At 46.4% G+C, this 13,302-nt stretch overlaps 2 protein-coding genes across 5 annotated transcripts in view; one reads left to right on the top strand and one right to left on the bottom strand.

Moving 5' to 3' along the window:
* SLC38A12 (solute carrier family 38 member 12) overlaps window positions 1-7,878 on the bottom strand; it is a 91,179-nt gene extending 83,301 nt beyond the window's left edge. The window contains exon 1 of one of the 2 annotated variants that reach the window (XM_075349655.1): window positions 7,788-7,878. The gene's annotated coding sequence lies outside the window, so the exon portion shown is untranslated. Of the gene's footprint in view, window positions 1-7,769 lie in introns of both variants that reach the window. The other variant, XM_075349654.1, reaches the window with a different exon arrangement.
* Window positions 7,879-7,887: 9 nt separating this feature from the next.
* NAT9 (N-acetyltransferase 9) overlaps window positions 7,888-13,302 on the top strand; it is a 57,922-nt gene continuing 52,507 nt past the window's right edge. For 2 of the 3 annotated variants that reach the window (XM_075349656.1, XM_075349658.1), the window contains exons 1-4: window positions 7,888-7,976; window positions 8,061-8,141; window positions 10,589-10,698; window positions 10,814-10,951. In XM_075349656.1, the coding sequence (XP_075205771.1) occupies window positions 8,065-8,141; window positions 10,589-10,698; window positions 10,814-10,951 (325 nt within the window). In that variant the 5' untranslated portion in view covers window positions 7,888-7,976; window positions 8,061-8,064. Of the gene's footprint in view, window positions 7,982-8,060; window positions 8,142-10,588; window positions 10,699-10,813; window positions 10,952-13,302 lie in introns of all 3 variants that reach the window. The other variant, XM_075349657.1, reaches the window with a different exon arrangement.

Raw genomic sequence — 13,302 nt, 5'->3', positions numbered from 1 at the left:
GACGACCAAAAAATGAAGCTGGACATTCAGCAACGACCGGCGACCTCACAGCAGGGGCCAGGTCGTTGCTGGATGTCACACACAGCGACAGCGACGGGACGTCGCTGCAACGTCACAGAAAATGGTGACGTAGCAGCGACGTCGTTGTCGCTGTGTGTGACACCAGCTTAAGCCAACTGCTTTATCATTTACTACCCGGCCCCACAAAAAAAGAAGATTTATAGCTAAAGATTGGGACGGTGTTGGTAAAAGGGTGAAGGTTTAGACCAGCACCTTTTGTTACCCTTGATCCCAAGCAACTGGTAAACAAACCTCTGCAGGTTATAGAAGCAATTAACCACCTCATGTCCATCTAATTTAGCTCATGGCACTCCAAAGAGCTACTTTATACACATTATATTGGGCATCAATGGATGTCCAAATCAAAGGAGTGACGCCATTATTCAATAAAATAATCTTTATTTAAACATATATTTAAAATATTTTAGCAAAAAGGTACCGAATAAAAAGAGAGGCACGGACAGAAACAGTAGTTACATCCCTATATTAGTCATCCGTCAATCAACGAGATGTTTGCACCAAAACACAGGTGAATTAAAATAGATCAAATATCGCATGTTCTAGTGGACCGAACACAGACTCTGCGATTTTAACTGCGTTTTTTATCAATACTGCAGATATTCACTAATGCACAGTTCACCCATAAGTGAACTGTGCTAAACGCCCAATCATAGCATATCTTGAATGAGTCTCAGTGTCTGTGGAGGTATCCGGGCTCTGCGATAATGGCTGCATGGTCATTTTAAGCCCAAACTGCATTTCCTATGCTTTAAGGGAACCCATATACTCTTTTATTTTATTTATTCTTATGAGTACAAATCACTTATGGGTGAACTGTGCATTAGTGAATATCTGCAGTATTGATAAAAAACGCAGTTAAAATCGCAGAGTCTGTGTTCGGTCCACTAGAACATGCGATATTTGATCTATTTTAATTCACCTGTGTTTTGGTGCAAACATCTCGTTGATTGACGGATGACTAATATAGGGATGTAACTACTGTTTCTGTCCGTGCCTCTCTTTTTATTCGGTACCTTTTTGCTAAAATATTTTAAATATATGTTTAAATAAAGATTATTTTATTGAATAATGGCGTCACTCCTTTGATTTGGACATCCATTGATGCCCAATATAATGTGTATAAAGGTTATAGAAGCAGCAGTTCCGCCAAAAATGTCATCCCCTCCTAAGCCTTTCTATATACAGTCATATGAAAAAGTTTGGGCACCCCTATTAATGTTAACCTTTTTTCTTTATAACAATTTGGGGTTTTACAACAGCTATTTCAGTTTCATATATCTAATAACTGATGGACTGAGTAATATTTCTGGATTGAAATGAGGTTTATTGTACTAACAGAAAATGTGCAATCCGCATTTAAACAAAATTTTAGGGGTGCCCAAACTTTTTCATATGACTATGTGTGCGATGTAATTGCAGTTGTATTAAAACAAATAAATAAAAAAACAACTTCCCAATCACTGACTTCCCCGATTTCAGGCTTCGCTATGGTCATCTTCTGACTCAGATGATAACTCCGGCAGATCACAGAAGGCCCAGAAGTCATCAGGGCTCATGCAGACTTCCATGGATCTAGGCTTGATCACGGACTGCAATGTTTGGACTGTCCGAGGTCTCCTGACTAGAGTTGAGCGGATCGGCCATAATCCGGGTCTGGATGATCCGGATCAGGTTGCCGCCGAAGTCCGGATCCGATATCCGCGGCCATGTAAATCAATGGGGAGTCGGATCAGGGATGAGAGAGAGTGAGAGACAAAAAAAAAAAAACGGATCCGGATCGTGCACCCCGAATCCCGGGTACTGGTCGGACTCGGATCGGGCACTCAAACCGTGCAGATCCGGATTCGCTCAACCCTACTCCTGACCCAAGCACATACATGACAGCCTCTTAGAAATATGTGATGCTGCCATGCCCGTGTTGGGGAACTCACAGCCAGTCAGTGTAGTGCGTGATCAAGCAGAGATCCATGAGCATCTGCATAACCGCTTACAATAAGTCTATGGAGCCTCGATCCGATTCTGATAACCTTACACTGTATATACAAAGGTTTAGGGGATAACATTTTTGGCAGGAGTGCTTCCTTAAAAGCACCACCCAGTGAGTTTTTTTTTATTTCACCAATGGAAGTACAGACTGCCCAGGTTGTGCTACTCACAAAGCATAGACAGCTCACACCTCCAAGCAGACATTTGTATTGGTGGTCATACACATTCACCAGCCGTCAGCTAAACACTTCTTCAGACCACAATTTCTTGAAACCCCACCATATACATGTATGCTCAGCCCACCTGAGTGTACATGTGTCTTGAAGAGAACCCTTCATCATATTCATGATGTCTGCACCACGGGCAGCATGAATCAGATGTTGGATGTGCAACTGCAGCCAAGTAAGTGTTTTGGCTGAATAGTCCGAGGTCGGGTCTGCACCGCTTCTCCCTGCCCAAATCCAGTTGACTGGCAGCTCTTTCCCTGTGTGTGTAACCTGTCAATCAAAGGGGTGAGGTGGAGAAGCCCCCAGGGACCTGCCTCTGACTAGTCACAAGTCTTGTCAGGATTTTCAAAGATGATTACTCTGAAACACGGCGGTGTTAGGGCAGCCAGGCTCTGATGCTACCCGTGCTGCATGTCCCTACAATGTGGGGAGTGGAGAACGCTGCTGACAGTCACTTCTGATGGAGTCTCATCTCTCAGGAGAAGAAATTCACATGCCAGATTATTTTTTCCCTAAACAAAACAAAGGTCCGCAAAACATCCTGCACAGACTAAACCGTCACCAATCCCGGGAATCAGCCGACATTAGTCCAGTCTGTACAGCCACTCTCAGGGAAGGCAATTAAATACTCTGTGCTGCTCTTACATGCACACAGCTGTTAGGCTGCTTTCACACATCAGGTTTTTTTTGCCGTGCGGCTCAATCCGACTCAAAAACCTATGCAACGGATGCGACGAAAAAAAACGGATCCGTTGCATAAGTTTTTCCATGCTGTTCATTTTTTGACGGATGCGGCTTGATACTGAGCATGCGCAGTTAAAAAAGAAAAAGGAATCTGGATGCGGTTTTTGCCACAGGGCGCCGCATCCGGCGTCCATAGGCTTGCATTGTAAATTGCGCCGGATCCGGCGCGATGCAGTTTTTTCGCCGCACCAAAAAACGTGCCAGGCAACGTTCCATCCGGCGACCGCATGGGCTAAATATGCCGCATCTGGCAAAAAACGGACGCAGCGCAAGGCCATGCGGCACAATACGGCGCAAATGAAAGTCTATGCGGAAAAAACGCAACCGGCGGGAAAAAAAAAAAAAAGGGTTGCGTTTTTTCTGCAAAGCGCCGTATTGTGCCGCTCAGCAAAAAACTGATGTGTGAAGGCAGCCTAACACAGCATCCATGGGCATGTGTGAGGCCTTCCCTGTATACATGGCTGCCATATCTATAGCATCTACTCAGAAAGATTCACTTCCGGAGAATAGCTCTGAACATACAGTGGCATGCAAACGTTTGGGCACCCCTGGTCAAAATTACTGTTATTGTGAAATTAAACAAGATGAAGATGAACTGATCTGTAAAGGCATAACGTTAAATATGACACATTTCCTTTGTATTTTAGGGGGGGGGAAATAAAAAAAAAAAAAATAAATAAAAAAAATTCACCTTTTAAAAATTCACCTTTTAAATTTTAAAATTAACAAAAAAAGGAAACTAGGCAGATGCAAAACTTTGGACCCCCTGCATGGTTAGTATTTAGCAGCCCCCTCTTTGGCAAGTATCACAGCTTGTAGACACTTTGTTGCCAGCTAACATTCCATCAATTCTTATTTGAGGGCTTTTCATCCATTCTTCCTTGGAAAAGTCTTCCAGTTCTGGGTTGTCTTCCTTATTTGAGGTCTAGCCACAGATTTTCAATGATGTTCAGATCAGAGGATGGTGAGGGCCATTATAAACCTTCTGCTTGCACCTTTTGAGGTAGTTTATTTTGGATTTTGAGGTGTGTTTAGGATTATTTTCCATTAATAGAAGGCATCTTCTTCTCTTCAACTTCAGCTTCAGCTTTTTTACAGATGCTGTTATGTTTACATCAAGGATTTGTTGAAATTTCATTGAATCCATTCATACCTCTACCCGTGAAATGTTCCCTGTGCCACTGGCTGCATCACAACCCCAAAGCATGACTGATCCACCCCCATACTTAATGGTTGGCGGATGTTCTTCCTGAAATTCTGTGCTCTTTTTTTCTTCACTCAGGTTTGATCATTGTGGTCAAAAAGCTGTATTTGAACCTCATTGGTCCACAGAACTTGTTTCCAAAATACATTAGTCTTGTTTAGATGTTCCTTTGCATACTTCTGATGATGAATTTTAGGTTGGGGCCACACGAGCATTACTGCGAGTGCATCGCCTGACACTCGGCTCCTGCTCTGCTTCGAGTGTAAGTTGAGGGTCATGCCACTGCGATGCGATCCTGCGATGGCAGCACAGCTGCGGAGAAGGCGGGCGCTGCGGAGGAGAGGGAGTGACTAATCTCCCTATCTCCTATCAGCGCATGCATATATCGCACTGAAATCCGCTGTAGACTTGTATGGATGCGAGTGAAAATGACCCTCATAATGCTGCAATCATTTTCTCGGTCTGATTAGGGCTGAAAAAGAAAAAAAAAATGCACATGGGAGCGGCCCATAGAGTAACATTGGTCCAAGTGGAATGCAATTTTTTATTGCCTTCCACTCGCTCCATTTTACTCACCGCGTGTCCTTATCCTTTATGGGGAGGTAGCGGGAGAGATCTTCTTCTGATGACTTCCATGAAGGCGATATTTGTACAGGTGTCTCTGAACAGTAGAATAATGTACCTGCTAAATCTTCCTGAAGGTCTTTTGCAGTCATACAGGGGTTCTGATTTGCCTCTCTAGCAATTTTACAACCAGCTCTCACAAAAATTTTGCTTGGTCCTCCAGACCTTATCTTGGCTTCCACTGTTCCTGTTAACTGCCATTTCTTAATTATATTTTGAACTGAGGAAAGGGCAACTTGTAAACGCTTTGCTATCTTCTTATAGCCTTTCTAGGCCTCACCATTTTCATTTTCAGAGTGCTAGGCAGCTGCTTAGAAGAACCCATGGCTGCTGGTTTTTGGCACAAGGTTAGATGGGCTGTGAAATTTGCATCCATCACCTGGCCTTTCCTAATGATGATCGTGAACAACTCATAACCCTAATAGGGTCTAAAACCTTGGTCAAAGTTCTCAGCACACCACAAGTCTCCAAGGGTGCACAAACTTTTGCATCAGCCTATTTTCCTTTTTGTAATTTTAAAATGTGAAAGATTAAAAAAAAAAAAAAAAAAATGTTTTGCCTAAAATACAAAGGAATTGTGTCATCTTTAACTTTATGCCTTTCAGAGATCAGATCATCTTCACCTTGCCCAACGGTTCACAATAACAGTAATATTAACCAGGAGTGCCCAAATTTTACATGCCACTTGATGAGGGTACTTTCACACTTGCGTTGTTTTCCTTCCGTTACAATCCGCCCTTTTTGAAAACAGCAGAATCCGTTAACGGATTCCGCTGTTTCCCATAGACTTGTATGGTTGACGGATTGTACCAAAAGGACCTGCTTTGCTTCCGCTGGGCGACGCTCCGTTGCTTCCGCCCAGTGGGAGGAACGCAGCATGTAACGTTGGTTTGAGCAGCGGAATCCTCTGGATTTCACTGCGCATGCTCTTTTTTTTTTTTTTTTTAAATCACAAACTGTATTTTGGCTCGCGGTGGCCGAATGTTCAGCTGAGCGCCCGGCCGTCGGCAAGTGACAGCGCTCAGCTGAGCGACCGGCCGCCGGCAAGTGACAGCGCTCAGCTGAGCGACCGGCCGCCGGCATGTGACAGCGCTCAGCTGAGCGACCGGCCGCCGGCATGCCCGGGTGCCGGCAGGTGACAGCGCTCAGCTGATCACCCGGCGGTTGGCTGCAGGGAGCGATCAGCTGATCACCCGGCGGCCGGCAAGTGACAGCGCTCAGCTGATCACCCGGCGGCCGGCAGGTGACAGCGCTCAGCTGATCACCCGGCGGCCGGCAGGTGACAGCGCTCAGCTGATCACCCGGCGGCCGGCAGGTGACAGCGCTCAGCTGATCACCCGGCGGCCGGCAGGTGACAGCGCTCAGCTGATCACCCGGCGGCCGGCAGGTGACAGCGCTCAGCTGATCACCCGGTGGCCGGCTGCAGGGAGCGATCAGCTGATCACCCGGCGGCCGGCTGCAGGGAGCGATCAGCTGATCACCCGGCGGCCGGCAAGTGACAGCGCTCAGCTGATCACACGGCGGCCGGCTGCAGGGAGCGATCAGCTGATCAACCGGCGGCCGGCTGCAGGGAGCGATCAGCTGATCACCCGGCGGCCGGCAAGTGACAGCGCTCAGCTGATCACACGGCGGCCGGCTGCAGGGAGCGATCAGCTGATCACCCAGCGGCCGGCAAGTGACAGCGCTCAGCTGATCACCCGGCGGCCGGCTGCAGGGAGCGATCAGCTGATCGTTCACAATAGTCTGCCGCCGGTAAAACTGTAAAAAAAAAAAAATCAAAACGGATTCCATTGTTTTGCAGCATCCGTTGTGCCACTATATGCAACATATCCGTTGCATCCGTCACACAACGCAATGCAACGGATACCGTTCAACGCAAGTGTGAAACTAGCCTGACACATGGGGGCTAGGTTCACATTTCCGTTGTTTTAAATCCGTCAGGAACGGATCAGTCGTATTTTAGATGTCAACTGACGCAACGGATATGTTTTTCACAGGATTCCTTTCACAGGAATCCTGTGAAAAAACTGACCGTTGCGTCCGTTACATCCGCTGTGCGTCCGTTTTGTGACGGATCAGTCATGATCGGTTTGTGTTTGGGACAGCCCAGTGGGTGTGCCAGACATGCTGGGCATGCTCAGTAGAACATGACGGAATCCAGCGCTGGATTCCATCGTAAGACGGATTACGACGGAATCCAGCACCATAGACATACATTACAAGCTTGACGGATGGCGACGGATTCCTGCGCGGTGCGTTAATTTTGACGGCCCGAAAAACGTTACATTCTGTGTTGTTTCCAACCGGCGGTCAGTCCAAAAACGGATGCAACGCAATACGCCACTAATGCAAGTCTATGGGACACAACGGAATCCGCTAAACGGATTCCGTTGTTTACCAGAGCTGCGGATTGTGACTGATACAATTTAACGGAAATGTGAACCTAGCCTAATGAGCCCCCTCCGGCCAATGCCCAGATGATGTGGTTACACACTCGTTACCAGCCATTGGCAATCAGAGCCCGCTCAGCATAGCCAGCAGCAGTGGTGAGGTCTCTTCTGCGGCACTGCCTCTTTCTTTGGGGGTGGTTGGGGCAGCCCCTGTCGGGGCAATAGTGGTGGCCATGCTGAGTCACCCAACTTTCCCGAAAGCAGACAGGACAGGAAGCAGTGCAGCCAAGACCTGTTTACAAGTGAGGTCATCATTCTGGGGGAATTACAATACCTGGAATAAACATATACATCACTCCAAGCACTGGGGAACTACAAATCCCAGCATATCCCACCACCCAGTGAGCCAGAGGCAATAATCAGCACCAACAATCACTCCCCCTACCCTGTGTGCCATCACTCAGCTACACTAACACTAAGCTACAAGCACACCCCGCACATACACCCCATTACCGCGTTGCCCCTGGTTACCGCTGCTCTCCGGAGTCCGGAGTGTTCCGGGTGTGTGAATCACATGGGCGGCTTGCCAGCAAGTCACGTGTGGCATCAGCCAATCAGATAACGTGCGTCATCACACAGCCGCTTCCGGGTGGAGGAGTCTCAGGAGAAGAGGAAACTATGAAGTGGGCGGGGCGTTAGGGACAGCGGTGACGTAGTCAGGTGAGGTGCGTGACAGTACGCAATGTCTCTATGTCCGTGACGTCAATGGCGTGTGACTGACAGCGCTGTTATTGTGCCTTGCAGAGCAATGCGTGTGAACGAAGACACGGCGCTGCGGGGCCACAGGGTGCTGCTGGTGCCGTATGAGCCCCGCCACGTGCCCAGGTACAGGCGACTGCAGCTGCGGGACAGAAGCAATCAGCATGAGGTCTTATTGCGGGTTTTTTAAGTTTTACATTAAGAAGGTTCATACATTTTAGCAGTTTTTTTCCACAGAGCTGTATTTTTTTACCATGTTTGGATCCACATAACTTTTTGGATACTTTTTATTAACTCTTTAGAATGATGTAGTGGCGCGTAACTAGAGATCGATGGGCTCCGATGCAATAATTGGACTTAGATCCACCTGCATGATGGGCAAATATATGGGCCCTGTAGCACTCTAAATCCTTCTAAAGACATATGAGCTGCCCTCCCCATTCATTATGCAGTAATGTCCCCATTATGGTGTATGTGTCCCCCATCATGGTGTATATGTCCCCCATCCTGGTATATATGTCACCCTTCCCAGTATGTATGTATGTGTCCCCCATCATGGTGTATGTGTCCCCCATCATGGTGTATGTGTCCCCCATCATGGTGTATGTGTCCCCCATCATGGTGTATGTGTCCCCCATCATGGTGTATATGTCACCCTTCCCAGTATGTATGTATGTGTGTGTGTGTGTAGAATATATATTAGTGTATATGTGTTTTGTATCTAACGCAAGAAACAAATTGCCCATGCATCACGTCACTGCCATGCACCCTCAGGCACGGTGCCGACGATGTCAGCTGACAGCCACTGTGTGGTCAGTAGCTTGTATTGCAGCGCAGGGACCCAATAGGGGGTCAAGTATTCTGTAATGCTTCCTCACCTGGCTAGTCTTCCTTGTATTTAAATTCCCCCTTGCTGTTGCGACTAGGGCTGTGCAGATGCGTGTGCAGCGCAGTACTATTTTCTAGTGTTTCTCCAAGTCTTCAATAAACTGGCACCGGAATCAGCGCATCTGCACACCACAATCTCCAAGGCCTTATTACTGAGGACACTGTGGAGATGACTATGAACGGTGATGGTACATGCACTGATGATTTTTTTTTTTTTTATTTTTTTTTTTATCAGCGCATGTGCCACCGCCGTTCATAGTCATCTCCACAGTGTCCTCAGAAAAATGGCCTTGGAGATGGTGGTGTGCACATGCGCTGATTCCGGTGCCAGTTTATTGAAGACTTGGAGAAACACTAGAAAATAGTATTGCTCACACGGCGGACATAGCGCTATTTAGTGGCATAGTGGAGAAATGTAAACAGAGGGAAGGCTGGCAGCATTACAGAAGACCCAAGCCTCAAAGTCCGGCCCGATGCTCAAGCCACTACAAAGTCACTCGCACAGCAGTCCGGCATGCCAACTGCTCTGACACCTCCGTGTCAATGCACAATCTGTATAGAGAGCCTAATGTGGGAGGGGAAGCTCACTCAGCTCTGCTACATGACTAAAGCTAAAAGTGATACATCGTTTGATTCAGGATCTCTTTGCCTACATTATCACACTTCTCTCAGATTAAGTAGCAAAAACCTGCTGCCAGATTAATTTTAAGGAAAATGTGGATTTCTCTAGAATAAGACATCGGATTACAGATATCAAGGGTTCATTTTCTTCAGCTTTCTATGACCCACGTGCCTATGTAGACAGCTTAGGAGGGTTGATCCTACTGACAGATGCTCTTAACACTAGAAGTCCCTGAAATTTCGAGCTCCCCCCTGAAGTCCGGAAAAATCCTTTTAGGTCATTCGACTCGTCTCTGGGTTCCAAAGGTAGAAATTTTAAATGACCCCTCTCTGGGACTTCTAGTGTTAAATGCATTCAGAACTTAAAGAAATGATAGCCGCAGACAGCCCCTTATTATAGGTTAACATTTGCTATAAAAGGTCCTTGCGATTATATTGATATCATATATTTGTTCATTTCTTTGGGGGGTTTTTTAAACAATTTTTCATAGTATATCTAATTTCATGGGATCATTTTTTTGTATAAAAGATGGTGCACATAATAGTTTATTTCTATTGGAAATGTACAAACCTGCCGTTAGAGCACACCACAATATGTCACATAGATCTGAGTGTTTCAGCGTGAAAGTGCATAATTAGCTGGTGGTAATTTAATAATAATACATAGTACGCATGGAAATAGCTAATATGTGATATTGTAGAACCAGAGGCTCCGTGTGGTTCTTTCATATATCTACACAAAGAATAGAAGGACTCGCACGGCCGAGAACCATGGCCGCCTATGTGCACGGCGTGATCTAGTATAGATTGCTCAGTGCAGATCGTTTACTTTGGTCTGTGTAAACGGGCATTCCAACGACCGCCAAACAATAAAATTTACCGATCAGCATTTGTATCATGTCACCGGTCTGTCCAGGTAAGCTGTTCCTTACTTGTAAGTTGAAGGCCTGTATCACCTCCATATAGCCGTCTACACCAGCACGAGGCTATTATTCCCCCATCTTTCTCTTCTTTTTCCATCATCTTGTGCTGTTAAACTATCATGTCTCATTTCGTGCTCTTAGGTATCATGAATGGATGAAGTCAGAGGAGCTGCAGAAACTAACTGCCTCGGAGCCACTGACACTGGACCAGGAATATGACATGCAACGCAGCTGGAGAGAGGACAGTGACAGTAAGTGTCGCAAGTGATAGATCGTGTGCAAGTGCCCATTCATTATTATTGGCCTTGGCATATTACAATAGCAGTTACACTCAAGTTGAACTATCTAACCAGGTTTACCTTTCAGAGTGTACCTTCATTGTACTGGATAGAGAACAGTGGGATCGTGGATGTCCAGAAGATCGGTGTATGGTTGGAGATGTCAACCTGTTCATGGTTGATCCCGAAAACCACTCCTTAGCAGAGATCGAGATCATGATTGCAGGTAATGGTATAGAGTGTATATATACTATTTTACCTGGTATATTGGTAATGGTAGCACCCAATGTTGAGGACTACACTGCCTGTATATGCAACTTTGTGATTTCATGGCAGCGGTGGAAAAACCTCACATCACCAATGCCAAGCACTGTTTAAAGTTTTGCAAAGGGAATGACCATTAAACCAGTTGCATGCATCATTCTGTTTCTGGAAATGCTTAAAAAATGTTTCCTGCCAGAATTCACACGGCTATAACTGTAGGGTACAAATGAGATATTCATCTGGGCAGGGGCGTACATAGAAATCATTGGGCCCCATAGCAAAAGTCTGAATGGGGCCCCCCACGCGATAAAAAAATACAATAACATATTAACATAATAATAAACAGCGCACGTCTGGGGGGGACATACAAGTTACTAGGGGCATATACACCATGTGCAGAATTATTAGGCAAGTTGTATTTTAAAGATTTTTTTTTTATTATTGATCAACAACTATGTTCTCAATCAACCCAAAAGACTCATAAATTTCAAAGCTTAATATTTTTGGAAGTTGGAGTGGTTTTTTTTTTTGATTTGGCTATCTTAGGAGGATTCTGTTTGTGCCGGTAACTATTAGTGTGCAGAATTATTAGGCAACTTAATAAAAACCAAATCTATTCCCATCTCACTTGTTTATTGTCACCAGGTAAACCAATATAACTGCACAACATTTAGAATTAAACATTTCTGACATGCAAAAACAAAACCTAAAAAAATTAGTGACGAATAAGCCACCTTTCTTTCCGATGACACTCAGCAGCCGACCATCTATAGATTCTGTCATTGCTTGCTCTGTTTACGATCCACATTGTGTGCAGCAGCCACCACAGCCTCCCAGACACTGTTCCGAGAGGTGGACTGTTTTCACTCCCTGTAGATCTCACATTTTATTTGGAACCACAGGTTCTCTATGGGGATCAGATCAGGTGAACAAGGGGGCCATGTCCATTATTTTTTCATCTTTTAGACCTTTACTGGCCAGCCACACTGTGGAGTAGTTGGATGCATGTGATGGAGCATTGTCCTGCATGGAAATCATGTTTTTCTTGAACGATACCGACTTCTTCCTGTACCACTGCTTGAAGAAGTTTTCCAGAAACTGGCAGTAGGTCTGGGAAATTAGCTTCACTCCATACTCAACCCGAAAAGGTCCCACAAGTTGATCTTTGATGATCCCAGCCCATACCAGTACCCCACCTCCACCTTGCTGGCGACTGAGTCGGAGTGGAGCTCTCTGCCCTTTACTGATCCAGCCTCTGGCCCACCCATCTGGCCCATCAAGAGTTAAGGGGGCTTTACACGCTACGATATCGTTAATGTTTGATCGTCGGGGTCACATTGTTAGTGACGCACATCCGGCGTCATTAACAATATCGCAGCGTGTGATACTTACCAGCGACCTTAGGCGACCTCAAAAATGTTGAAAATCGTTCACCATGGAGAGGTCGTCCCAAACTCAAAAATCGGTAAGGATTGTTTAGCGTTGTGATTCATCGCTCATGCGGCAGCACACATCGCTATGTGTGACACCGCAGGAGCGAGGAACGTCTCCTTACCTGCCGCCGGCCCCAATGCGGAAGGAAGAGGTGGGCGGGATGTTTACATCACGCACAGCTCCGCCCCTCCGCTTTGATTGGCCGGCCGCTGTGTGACGTTGCTGTGACGTCGCTGTGATGCCGAACGTCCCTCCCCCTTGAAGGAGGGATTGTTCAGCAGTCACAGCGACGCCGCCGACCAGGTAAGTATGTGTGACTCTGCCGTAGCGATAATGTTCGCTACGGCAGCGATCACAAACAATCGCATGCACGACGGAGGCGGCTACTTACACGCTCGCTATCGCTACAAATTGCTAGCGATATCGCTACCGTGTAAAGCCCCCTTTACTCTCATTTCATCAGTCCATAAAACCTGTGAAAAATCAGTCTTAAGATATTTCTTGGCCCAGTCTTGACGTTTTATCTTATGTTTCTTGTTCAGAGGTGGTGGTTTCTTCAGCGCTCTATTGGGAGACCCAGACGATTGGGGTATAGCTACTGCCCTCCGGAGGCCACACAAAGCACTACACTAAAAAGTGCAAGGCCCCTCCCCCTCTGGCTATACCCCCCGTGGTATCACGGGTTCTCCAGTTTTCAAGCTTTGTGCGAAGGAGGTCAGACATCCACGCATAGCTCCACAGATTTTAGTCAGCAGTAGCTGCTGACTATTTCGGATGGAAGAAAAGAGGGCCCATATAGGGCCCCCAGCATGCTCCCTTCTCACCCGTGGATGGTGTTGTAAGGTTGAGGTACCTATTGCTGGTACAGGGGCTGGAGCC

This window comes from Anomaloglossus baeobatrachus, chromosome 5 (assembly GCF_048569485.1).
Source record: "Anomaloglossus baeobatrachus isolate aAnoBae1 chromosome 5, aAnoBae1.hap1, whole genome shotgun sequence".
Taxonomy (NCBI): domain Eukaryota; kingdom Metazoa; phylum Chordata; class Amphibia; order Anura; family Aromobatidae; genus Anomaloglossus; species Anomaloglossus baeobatrachus.
Note: the sequence above shows the minus strand (reverse complement) of the source record. Positions and strands in the feature narration are given on the sequence as shown.